Source organism: Myxine glutinosa, chromosome 6, assembly GCF_964187855.1.
Source record: "Myxine glutinosa chromosome 6, kmMyxGlut1.1, whole genome shotgun sequence".
In the NCBI taxonomy this organism is placed as follows: Eukaryota; Metazoa; Chordata; class Myxini; order Myxiniformes; family Myxinidae; genus Myxine; species Myxine glutinosa.
In genome coordinates this window covers 155,478,006-155,491,695 of record NC_136266.1, presented here as the reverse complement: position 1 = coordinate 155,491,695, position 13,690 = coordinate 155,478,006, and the positions used below count along the sequence as shown (strand labels likewise).

Genomic DNA, 13,690 nt, shown 5'->3' with positions numbered 1-13,690 from the left:
TCTCTGCCGCTCCATATCTCAACCCTCAGATACGCAGTCTGCAGCCCCCTCACTCTCTGCAGACCTGGACGAAATCACAAACTGGTCAAACAAGTGGAACATGTCTTTCAATCCTGACAAATCTCACACTCTTACTATGTCTCTCCGAAAAGACCATCTGGACAACCTTCCCATCTACTTTCTCAACAATCCTCTCGAAGAAGTTCTGCTACTCAAGATTTTGGGTCTCACTATCAGCCATGATCTTTCCTGGGAAAACCACATTTCCAAGCTGGCCTAGAAAGCCAGTCGCCGTCTGGGCATCCTCCGTCGTGTGAAGTCCTTCCTTGGCACACCTGAGCTCCTCACCACATACAAGGCTTTCATCCGCAGCTCAATGGAATACTGCTCTCCCCTCTGGGCTGGTGCTCCTGCCTCACACCTAGATCGGCTTCACGCTGTAGAAACCAAGGGTTTTAGAATTGTTGGCATCTCCCGCGACGAAGCTAATTCTAAGGGCCTTTCATCTCACGCTCTCACCGCAGGAAGGTTGGTGGTCTTTCTGTCTTCTACTGAATCCTCTCCAGCCTAGCTTCCCCTGCTCTGTCTGTGCTCTGTCCCCCAAATATTTCTTCAGGATGCACAAGTTCTGCCAGCAACTCTCTTCTGGTGAAATAGCGAAAATCAAGACTCTCTGTCCTCTTTCATTCCTCTTTTCTCCCACCTTTGGAACAAACTCCCACACTCTTCAATCCCACTCCTCCCTCCAGGTCTTGAAAACAGCTGTTCACCACCATCTCTTATCTTCCCCCATCCAAAACCTTGATCTTTTCTACCGCTGTTAATATACCCCAAATTCACCTTTTTCAAATTCCGTTTTCTTTCCTGAAAGTCCGTGCAGTGTCCATCTTGTTTATCCCGTGTACCCCATCCCAGCCCTCTCTCTTCCACAGATCTCCCAATATCCGTTTTCCACTATTGCTGTGCTTCCCTCTGTTTTTCCCCCTCTTTTCTCCCGCTTCCTTTATGTTTCGTGTGTGTTTCTGTTTCTGTTTATGCTTTTTTTTGTTGTATGGGTTAGCGGTTACACGAGCTTCGACTTTGTATACAAAAATATAAAAAATGCACCAGGTCACCCAGTCAACCTCGACTCCTTATCAACTGGCATCAAAGTTGAAGTTTTATTTCTTCTTCCAAGCATAACTTCTCTCATATACAGCCGATTGGTCAAGGTGCCATTGCAGCATTCAAGGCTTACTACCTGCGACATGCCTTTTCTCAGCTAATCTACCGCATGGGGAGACCAATAGAAAAGACAGACCTGGTGAACATTTGCGACTTCTGGCAGTTTGTTTTTTTTACATCACGAAAGCCATTGAAACATCGCTGAGGCATGGAGGAAAGTCACGGACAACTGCATGAATGGTGCTTGGAGGAAGATTTGGTCGGATCAATGACTTCATGGGATTCAAACCCAAGCTACGCATACCACACAATGAAATCGCCAAGATGGCCAATGAAGTGGGATTCAACGAAGTCGATGCAGGAGATGTGGAGGAGTTTCTGAACTGTCATGGGGAGAGTTTGACCAACGAGGACCTGATAGAGCTCTCGACCAACAACGGGCTGAAGAAGAGGATGAATAAGCAACAGAAGACGACCAATCAGAGAGGATTTTAACATGCAAAATTATTTCAAACATCCTGAATAAAGTTCATGAGGCTCTGGATATCACGTCTAAAAATGATCCTGACTTGAAGCACAGCACTGCAGTGAAAAGAATGATGTCAAATGATTTTTTTTTTATGCTATAATAAGCTCCACAAGGAAAAAAGAAGAAGATGCAAAGGCAACGTTCTGTCGACTCATTCTTCAAGAGAAAACAGCCTGCACCTGCACCAGACTCTGAGGAGGATGACACAGATAACTCCGCCACCTCTCTCTCTCTCTCTCTCTCTCTCTCTCTCTCTCTCTCTCTCTCTCTCTCTCTCCCCCCCTAGCAACTCCCACTGAGCCCACCGATGCCACATCGGAGCAAAGATTTTCGTTGGCATCAAACACGACTGACGTTAGCTCCAAGATAAAGACTTGAGTGTTAAATTAACTTTGTTTTTGTTAATATATTTACTACCTGTAATTTTTTTCAGATATGTATTATTTTTAGCATCTACATACTGTATATGAATCCGGAATCATGCTCATTACAATTACAACATCTTCTGAACGCATCCCCCCCATTAATACATGTTAGTCTATGAGAAATTAGACCCCGCTTAACATCGTGTCCTGGAAGGCATCTGCAATGCTAAGTGAGGTATTGCTGTACACCTATTTTGTAATCCTCCAAACAAATGATTACCTCCGCCACCGAACGTGGATGGAGGTTATGTTTTCACCCCTGTCTGTCTGTTTGTCTGTCCGTTTGTGAACAAAATATCTCAAAAAGTTGTGGACGGATTCGGACTAAATTTGGCAGAGATGTAGTGTATGTGACAAGGACGAAATGATTAGAATTTGGTGAAGATCCGGATTCGGATCCGGCTAGTAGAATGTTTTAAGTGATTCTTCACCATTGGGAGATCGGGCCAAAAACGATACATAGCAGGATATCTCAAAAAGTTATGGACGGATTTGAACGAAGCTTGATGGAGATGTAGTGTATGTGACAAGGAAGAATTGATTCAATTTTGGTGAAAATCTGAATATGGATTCGGATATGAGAATTATTTAATTTTTTGAGTGATTCTTCACCATTGGGAGATCGGGCCAAAAACGATACATAGCAGGATATCTTAAAAAGTTGTGGACGGATTTGGACGAAACTTGGTGGACTGGTTGGATGTTTGACAAGGACGAATTGATTCAATTTTGGTGGAGATCTGAATATGGATTCGGATATGAGAATAATTTAATTTTTTAAGTGATTCTTCACTATTGAGTGATATGGCCAACCAGGCGGAGGTATTCTCTCTCCTGAGTGCCATTCTGTTTGATCCTGAAGTGATTTAGGGATAATTAGCCAAAGGGTTTGAATACTGTTGTAACTGAGAATTATCTAACTTATTCACATTTTATCTGCATTTTTTTTAAGCTTTATCACTTTGGAGTACTTTGTGAAGACTGTATACTGTATATTAATGTTGATTTGAAAGCATCTTGGCATAAGCTCAGGTGGCATCAAAATGTGAAAAGTTTGGAGGGGGGTGAATACTTTTGCAGGCCACTGTACTTCCTGGGGAAACAAGTGGTGTGACATTGTTGCAGCTTTTTTCTGATGCAAGGTGTCGCATTTTTTTGTGACATTGATAACAAAGCATTATGGACCTGGAATATTTAATTAATTCATATACCATGAATCTATGCAGGGCGCCTGTGCTGCCGAAGCAGTTTCATGGCTCGGGTTACAAACCTGGATGGCTCAGCACTCCGACACAAGAGGTCTGGGCAGGACAACTCGCCTTCCCTTCATGAAGGATGCCGTGGGATCTTTAATTTCCACCGACTAATACCAGCAGATGGGAGCCCCAAATTGTCTTTGTGAGTTCATTCCAATGCAGTTCGAAGTTTTCAAATCAAATTGACCAAAATCTGAATACATCATCATCAAGAAGATGGAAAGTCGTTTTTTTTAAATCACTTTTGTACTGATGAGTCGATAAACAAAGTAAACAAGTGAGTTGTGGGACCACTTATTTGCACCATCTGTGGAACATTCATCTGGACTACTACATTTGAAAAACGAGAACGGCACTCAGTAGAGAGCATACCTTCCGCCAGGTAAACAGTTTACATTTTGTATCTCAGAGTAGACCAGAAAATTACAATACAGAATCACATTTGATCGAAATCAATCACAGGAATCACCATAGGTCCAGTCTTTCATACCCTGATCTCCCCCTCGTTTTTGGCCATATCACTCAATGGTGAAGAATCACTACTAGCCGGATCTGGATCCAGATCTTCACCAAAATCGAATCGATTTTCCTTGTGACACACCCAACCTCTCCACCAAGTTTTGTCCAAATCCGTCCACAACTTTTTAAGATATCCTGCTATGTATCGTTTTTGGCCCTATCTTTGAATGGTGAAGAATCACTTTAAAAATTAAATAATTCGCATATCCGAATCCATATTCAGATCTTCGCCAAAATTGAATCAATTCTTCCTTGTCAAACATCCAACCGGTCCACCAAGTTTCGTCCGAATCCGTCCACAACCTTTTGAGATATCCTGCTATGTATCGTTTTTGGCCCGATCTCTCAATGGTGAAAAATCACTTAAAACATTAAATAATTCGCATATCCGAATCCATATTCAGATCTTCACCAAAATTGAATCAATTCTTCCTTGTCAAACATTCAACCTGTCCACCAAGTTTCGTCCAAATCCGTCCACGACCTTTTGAGATATCCTGCTATGTATCGTTTTTGGCCCGATCTCTCAATGGTGAAGAATCACTAAAAAAATTAAATAATTCACATATCCGAATCCATATTCAGATCTTCACCAAAATTGAATCAATTCTTCCTTGTCAAACATTCAACCTGTCCACCAAGTGTCGTCCGAATCCGTCCACAACCTTTTGAGATATCCTGCTATGTATCGTTTTTGGCCCTATCTCTCAATGGTGAAGAATCACTTAAAAAATTAAATAATTCACATATCCGAATCCATATTCAGATCTTCACCAAAATCGAATAGATTCTTCCTCGTCAGACACCCAACCTCTCCACCAAGTTTCGTCCGAATCCGTCCACAACTTCTTAAGATATCCTGCTATGTATCGTTTTTGGCCCTATCTCCCAATGGTGAAGAATCTCTTCAAAATTCTAGTAACCGGATCCGAATCCAGATCTTCACCAAAATCTAATCATTTCGTCCTTGTCACATACGCTACATCTCTGCCAAATTTGGTCTGAATCCGTCCACAACCTTTTGAGATATTATGTTCACAAACGGACAGACAGATAGACAGACAGACAGATAGACAGGGGTGAAATCATAACCTTCATCCACCTCTGGTGGCGCAGGAAATAAACAATTTTTTTAATCCTTTCATGATAAAAACAAACAAATGTTGGACCACTCAACCAAGATTTGAAATGACAGTGAAATTATTTGCCCAAAGCAAGTTTTAGCCTGCAGGACATGGTATCAGTAGAGTACCGAACGAGTATACCTGTCCAGTATCAAATCCACAGCACAAGTGATAGCATAATATACTTTATTGACACATTAAAACAGTAAAGGACTAACATTGTATGGCACACAATATATTTGAAACATTATTTGGTTTTGGTAACACTTAATCTTCCTTTTTTGAAGCATCAAACTGGCAAGAAAACGTTTTTTTTTTTCAAATTGAATCGAACTTTCTAAAAGTAATAATTTGAATTTATTATAATCGACTTTAACAGATCAAGTTTTTTGTTGTTTTTTTTAACAATTCCTTTTGTATGGTGAAATGATTGTCTGTTTTTGATGCCCTTTTTCTTATTCCTGAGCATACTCGCGCCCATGGTGACCGAAGACTACTCGCGGACGAGGTTGCAGTAGATGAGAGAGAGGAGAAACACACAGTAGATGGGATATTTGAACTTGGGATCCCAACATCTTCACCTGAGTGCTTTGATGGGAATTTAAATTATATATATATTTTTTTAAAATTAAATTTTTAAATTACTATCCATCTTTATTTTCTGATATTTTTGATTCAAGCACTTCATATTCCGTGTTGGATACGGCGTTCTTCACGATCAGGTTATATTCATTGTCCTTGTTTCTCAGCTTGTACAAAGATGTTTGTTTCATTGCCAGGAAAAACAACATGGACACTGTAAGCACCGCGTGCACGACTACCTGCAAGTACAACGCGCTGTGGGATGCGATTAACCAAGTGCATTCATGGATCGGACAGGAGGAAAGGATTTCGTGTTCAAGGAGGAGCTCGATGCGACGTCCTTGCAAGTTCTTGGGAGCACTGCATCGCAGGTCCTTGTAGGAAATCCCGGTGTTCTGGTTCATGACCCAGGAGTAGAGATAAAAAATGTCACAGTCGCAGATCCAGGGGTTGTCCGCCATTTTGACCCACCTGAGTGAGATGAGGCCGTCGAACGCACCATCCGGGATCATGGTCAGGTTGTTGTCAGTCAGGTCGATTGTTTCCGTGCGTTTGTTCAGGAATTCTTTGGGAGCGCCGAGATGGGGGCGGTTGAAGCAGGTGACGTCTGTGACTGTGCAGTTGCAGCCATCAGGACAAGCGAGCGAATGATGGAGAGTTACCAGGAAGATCAGTCCAGCAAGATGCATGAATGACATTTCCATCAGGTTGCCTGCAACAACAAAGCGGTGAACGTTTCGTTGGACATTTGATACTTGAGTTACAATGAGAACAACAAGAGTGACAATTGCGGCTTTCCCGTCCCCTACCGATGTCCAAAAAGGACTTAACTCTGTGAAAAATTGGCTAAATGTCCTGAAACTCGAACTTCTTCTGTAACTCATCCTAATAGAGCCAGGTACCAAATTTCAGTTGAATATGTTAAAGGGTATGGAAAAAAAGTCTGAAAAACCACAGGTGGGATGGACGGACGGACAGAGAGCATCCCATAGCCCCTTGCGGTTAAACTGGTAGGTGTCTAATAACCTGGTTGTCCCTTGAAATGCAAGGAAAACAAAAATATTATTTATGTGCCATAATATGAAGGTGCAAAATGTGACTTTTATTGAATGGCCTCAATTATTCCCACCTTCGGACGGAGGGTGTACACATGTCAAACACCAGAGTAAGGTGTATAGCCGAGCGGAGATTCAAACGCACATTAGACAGCTCAAAGTGCAGTGTGCACACCTCCTCCAAGGTGCAAAATATGGAGGAGGAATCCCAAATAAAAAAACATGGAGTATCATTGGACAGTGTAAACTGAAAAGGTTAAAATGCGTTGGAGGTATAACGTATAGCTGTGCGCTGGGAATACAAAGATTAAGGCATTAGAAACCTAAAAACACCCTAAAAATACCCTAAACACATCCTGCCTGTCAACCCATCATTTTCAAAATATTACAAATTACCTTTCAGCGATTCACGGCCAGTCGATCGCTCCTGCCTCGGTTTCTAAAGGAGAAGTTCTACTTGGTTTATATAAAGCAAATAAAAAAGGGGAAATGCAAAATGTCGAGATTAAAAAAACTGTGTCCTCTGGCCCACCCAGGCAAAGCCCTCACCCAACTCTGCTCGGTCAACTCCCATCTTGGACCAGCTTCCAGTTGGGGTAAAAGGGATGTTCGTCAATCGCATATACAGGGGATTTGCCATATTTTTTGCCCAGCTAAGGGTCCGTTCGTCTGTCCGTCCATCCGTGCACCTCCACTCGAAAATGACTGGACATATTTCTTTCATGTTCACCAATGTATGCAATAATATCTGGCTATGTCAAATAGTATGTCGTTAAATTAATTTGGGATCAGAGCCAAAAGTCATGGGACACATTGGGTTTTTTTTGGCTGAAGCCAAATTTTGGTATTTTTTGTAATTTTTGGTATTTTTTTTTGTTAGAGAGAGAGATAGAGATAGAGATATATATTGAGTTTGAGCCCCTGTAGTGCTGTTAAATAACACCAGGTGGGTTGACGTAGCTTGTCATCCTTCCGAGGTCGTCAGAATGGTCGGTACCAGCTCACAGTTAACAGGGGCACTGCATCAGCGGCACGGCCATGCGTCCACAAATGATGCAACCAGCAGCCACAGGCTTCATACGAAACAACAAGTACAGCATTTTTTGTATCGGCTTTCAGGAACCATCATTTACTCATGTACACTTTGCTATTAATTACAACCTTGGAATATCCATTTATTTGTACAGTGTATACGTTTCTATCTCCACAACCAACACACAACTTTGAATTATTTATTTATTTATAAACACGTTTCTGTCTCCACAACCAACACACAACTTTGAATTATTTATTTATTTATAAACACGTTTCTATCTACACTACCAACACACAACTTTGAATTATTTATTTATTTATAAACACGTTTCTATCTCCACTACCAACACACAACTTTAAATTATTTATTTATTTATAAACACGTTTCTATCTCCACGACCAACACACAACTTTGAATTACTTATTTATTTATGAACACGTTTCTATCTCCACGACCAACACACAACTTTGAATTATTTATTTATTTATAAACACGTTTCTGTCTCCACAACCAACACACAACTTTGAATTACTTATTTATTTATGAACACGTTTCTATCTACACTACCAACACACAACTTTGAATTATTTATTTATTTATAAACACGTTTCTATCTACACTACCAACACACAACTTTGAATTATTTATTTATTTATGAACACGTTTCTATCTACACTACCAACACACAACTTTGAATTATTTATTTATTTATAAACACGTTTCTATCTCCACTACCAACACACAACTTTAAATTATTTATTTATTTATAAACACGTTTCTATCTCCACGACCAACACACAACTTTGAATTACTTATTTATTTATGAACACGTTTCTATCTCCACGACCAACACACAACTTTGAATTATTTATTTATTTATAAACACGTTTCTGTCTCCACTACCAACACACAACTTTAAATTATTTATTTATTTATAAACACGTTTCTATCTCCACGACCAACACACAACTTTGAATTACTTATTTATTTATGAACACGTTTCTATCTACACTACCAACACACAACTTTGAATTATTTATTTATTTATAAACACGTTTCTATCTACACTACCAACACACAACTTTGAATTATTTATTTATTTATAAACACGTTTCTATCTACACTACCAACACACAACTTTGAATTATTTATTTATTTATAAACACGTTTCTATCTCCACTACCAACACACAACTTTAAATTATTTATTTATTTATAAACACGTTTCTATCTCCACGACCAACACACAACTTTGAATTACTTATTTATTTATGAACACGTTTCTATCTCCACGACCAACACACAACTTTGAATTACTTATTTATTTATGAACACGTTTCTATCTCCACTACCAACACACAACTTTGAATTACTTATTTATTTATGAACACGTTTCTATCTCCACTACCAACACACAACTTTAAATTATTTATTTATTTATAAACACGTTTCTATCTCCACTACCAACACACAACTTTAAATTATTTATTTATTTATAAACACGTTTCTATCTCCACGACCAACACACAACTTTGAATTACTTATTTATTTATGAACACGTTTCTATCTACACTACCAACACACAACTTTGAATTATTTATTTATTTATAAACACGTTTCTATCTCCACTACCAACACACAACTTTAAATTATTTATTTATTTATAAACACGTTTCTATCTCCACGACCAACACACAACTTTGAATTACTTATTTATTTATGAACACGTTTCTATCTCCACGACCAACACACAACTTTGAATTACTTATTTATTTATGAACACGTTTCTATCTCCACTACCAACACACAACTTTGAATTACTTATTTATTTATGAACACGTTTCTATCTCCACTACCAACACACAACTTTAAATTATTTATTTATTTATAAACACGTTTCTATCTCCACGACCAACACACAACTTTAAATTATTTATTTATTTATAAACACGTTTCTATCTCCACGACCAACACACAACTTTGAATTACTTATTTATTTATGAACACGTTTCTATCTCCACTACCAACACACAACTTTAAATTACTTATTTATTTATGAACACGTTTCTATCTCCACTACCAACACACAACTTTGAATTATTTATTTATTTATGAACACGTTTCTATCTCCACGACCAACACACAACTTTGAATTATTTATTTATTTCTAAACACGTTTCTATCTCCACTACCAACACACAACTTTGAATTATTTATTTATTTATAAACACGTTTCTGTCTCCACAACCAACACACAACTTTGAATTATTTATTTATTTCTAAACACGTTTCTATCTCCACTACCAACACACAACTTTGAATTACTTATTTATTTATAAACGTTTCTATCTTCACTACCAACACACAACTTTGAATTATTTATTTATTTCTAAACACGTTTCTATCTCCACTACCAACACACAACTTTGAATTATTTATTTATTTCTAAACACGTTTCTATCTTCACGACCAACACACAACTTTGAATTATTTATTTATTTCTAAACACGTTTCTATCTCCACAACCAACACACAACTTTGAATTATTTATTTATTTCTAAACACGTTTCTGTCTCCACGACCAACACACAACTTTGAATTACTTATTTATTTATAAACACGTTTCTGTCTCCACAACCAACACACAACTTTGAATTACTTATTTATTTCTAAACACGTTTCTATCTCCACTACCAACACACAACTTTGAATTACTTATTTATTTATAAACACGTTTCTATCTCCACGACCAACACACAACTTTGAATTACTTATTTATTTCTAAACACGTTTCTATCTCCACTACCAACACACAACTTTGAATTATTTATTTATTTCTAAACACGTTTCTATCTCCACAACCAACACACAACTTTGAATTATTTATTTATTTATAAACACGTTTCTATCTCCACGACCAACACACAACTTTGAATTATTTATTTATTTCTAAACACGTTTCTATCTCCACGACCAACACACAACTTTGAATTATTTATTTATTTCTAAACACGTTTCTATCTTCACTACCAACACACAACTTTGAATTATTTATTTATTTCTAAACACGTTTCTATCTCCACTACCAACACACAACTTTGAATTATTTATTTATTTCTAAACACGTTTCTATCTTCACTACCAACACACAACTTTGAATTACTTATTTATTTATAAACACGTTTCTATCTCCACTACCAACACACAACTTTGAATTATTTATTTATTTATAAACACGTTTCTGTCTCCACAACCAACACACAACTTTGAATTATTTATTTATTTATGAACACGTTTCTATCTCCACAACCAACAGACAACTTTGAATTATTTATTTATTTATAAACACGTTTCTGTCTCCACAACCAACACACAACTTTGAATTATTTATTTATTTATAAACACGTTTCTATCTCCACTACCAACACACAACTTTAAATTATTTATTTATTTATAAACACGTTTCTATCTCCACGACCAACACACAACTTTGAATTATTTATTTATTTATAAACACGTTTCTGTCTCCACGACCAACACACAACTTTGAATTATTTATTTATTTCTAAACACGTTTCTATCTCCACTACCAACACACAACTTTGAATTATTTATTTATTTCTAAACACGTTTCTATCTCCACTACCAACACACAACTTTGAATTATTTATTTATTTCTAAACACGTTTCTATCTCCACTACCAACACACAACTTTGAATTATTTATTTATTTCTAAACACGTTTCTATCTCCACTACCAACACACAACTTTGAATTATTTATTTATTTATAAACACGTTTCTATCTCCACGACCAACACACAACTTTGAATTATTTATTTATTTATAAACACGTTTCTATCTCCACTACCAACACACAACTTTGAATTATTTATTTATTTCTAAACACGTTTCTATCTCCACCACCAACACACAAGTTTGAATTATTTATTTATTTTTAAACACGTTACCCTCTCTGCCAACACACCACTTTGAATTATATATTTACACTACCCTCACGAGATGAGACAGCATTGCCTGTGGGTCCGTTTGTTTGTTTTTCTGCCTGTCTGTCTGCTTGTCTGCACAGAATGTAGGTCCACAAGCGCCATCTAGTGGTAGTGGTAGGCACCAAATACCCACACTTCCCATCTTCAGCAAAGTTGATTTAAAGATGGCAAAAAGTTCCACCAGGAATGACCCAGTGTCAAATTTTGAGTTAAGAAAAATCTTCTGTTTTGACCTATGTGACCCCAAGCTCGCAACCTTGGGATATGAACCGGGTGTCAGATCAGATCCCAAAAATCGTGACACATTTCATGGGTTCCCCAATGTTGATTGCATATACAAAGTTTTGTTTGAAAAGTTGCCTGTAATTGCATTTTTTGGTATTTGACCTTTTGACCCCCCACCTCAGACCCCCAGGGGGCGGGGCCAGAATGACACCGCCATCGCACCTTTTCGCCATGTTGGTGATCATAACTCTCAAGTTTCTGTCCAACCGTTTAGTTTTTAGAAGATATCGTGACGGACGGACGGACAGACGGAGCCAATTACAATATCCGCCCGTTTTTATAAAGCGTGGGGATAATAAAGAAAATCTGTTGCTCGCCGAAAGAAAGAACCTGCAGATGTGATTGAACATCAATTTAGAAAAGAGAATGTGAAACGGTATGAAAAAAATGATAGGACATGACAATAAATATAGAGGCAATGGCCCTGGGCTCACCTGGTAGGACCAGGGAATTACTGGTAGGTGTGGATGACCCATAAAATATGTAAGGAGAAGAAAGTAAATACCTATTGTGGGGGGCAAACCCCTGATTTTTCTTAAATACCGTGAACAAACTTTAGTACATCACGGGCGATGAAGGTTGTGGCCACGTTTCATCAAAACTGTGTGTAGTTTCAGAGAAGAAAGCAAATACCTAGTTACCTAGGTGTGGTCAGTTACCAGCCTGGAGGGTGATCAGTTACCAGCCCAAGGTGTGTTCAGTTACCAGCCAGGGAGGTGTTCAGTTACCAGCCTGGGTTTAGATATCAGTCTGGAGTGTTTCAGTTACCAGTCAGGGGTGTGTTGCGTTGCCAGCCTGGGGTGTGTTCAGTTACCAGACGGGTGTGTTCTTTTACCAGGCTGGGGTGTGTTCAGTTACCAGCCAGGGGGGTGTTCAGTTACCAGCCTGGAGTGTGATCAGTTACCAGCCTGGAGTGTGATCAGTTACCAGCCTGGAGGGTGATCAGTTACCAGCCCAAGGTGTGTTCAGTTACCAGCCAGGGAGGTGTTCAGTTACCAGCCTGGGTTTAGATACCAGCCTAGGGTGTGTTCAGTTACCAGTCAGGGGTGTGTTGCGTTGCCAGCCTGGGGTGTGTTCAGTTACCAGACTGGGGTGTGTTCTTTTACCAGCCTGGAGTGTTTCAGTTACCAGCCAGGGGGGTGTTCAGTTACCAGCTTGGGGTGTGTTCAGGTACCAGTCTGGTGTGTGTTCAGTTACCAGCCTGGGTTTAGATACCAGCCTGGAGTGTTTCAGTTATGAGTCAGGGGTGTGTTGCGTTGTTGGCCTGGGGTGTGTTCAGTTACCAGTCTGGTGTGTGTTCAGTTACCAGCCTGGGTTTAGATACCAGCCTGGAGTGTTTCAGTTACCAGTCAGGGGTGTGTTGCGTTGCCAGCCTGGGGTGTGTTCTTTTACCAGCCTGGAGTGTTTCAGTTACCAGCCAGGGGTGTGTTGCGTTGCCAGCCTGGGGTGTGTTCAGTTACCAGACTGGGGTGTGTTCTTTTACCAGCCTGGAGTGTTTCAGTTACCAGCCAGGGGTGTGTTCAGTTACCAGCCTGGGGTTAGATACCAGCCTGGTGTGTGTTCAGTTACCAGCCTGAGGGTTGTTCAGTTACCAGCCTGGGGTGTGTTCAGTTACCAGCCTGGTGTGTGTTCAGTTACCAGCCTGGGGTGTGTTCAGTTACCAGTCTGGTGTGTGTTCCGTTACCAGCCTGGGTTTAGATACCAGCC

The 13,690-nt window shown here is 39.1% G+C and overlaps 1 protein-coding gene across 1 annotated transcript; it reads right to left on the bottom strand.

The window, feature by feature from the left end:
- Nucleotides 1-5,189: 5,189 nt before the first annotated feature.
- On the bottom strand, nucleotides 5,190-7,179 carry GP1BB (glycoprotein Ib platelet subunit beta). Its single transcript, XM_068118809.2, has 2 exons — nucleotides 7,051-7,179; nucleotides 5,190-6,311 (listed from the first exon to the last, which is right to left on the bottom strand). Exon 2 carries the CDS (start codon nucleotides 6,301-6,303, stop codon nucleotides 5,662-5,664), a length of 642 nt encoding a protein of 213 aa, XP_067974910.1. The 5' UTR covers nucleotides 6,304-6,311; nucleotides 7,051-7,179; the 3' UTR covers nucleotides 5,190-5,661.
- Between the last annotated feature and the right edge of the window lie 6,511 nt (nucleotides 7,180-13,690).

Coding starts and splice junctions, on each gene's coding strand:
- GP1BB (XM_068118809.2), bottom strand. CDS start 6,303: ATGGAAATGTCATTCATGCATCTTGCTGGACTGATCTTCCTGGTAACT.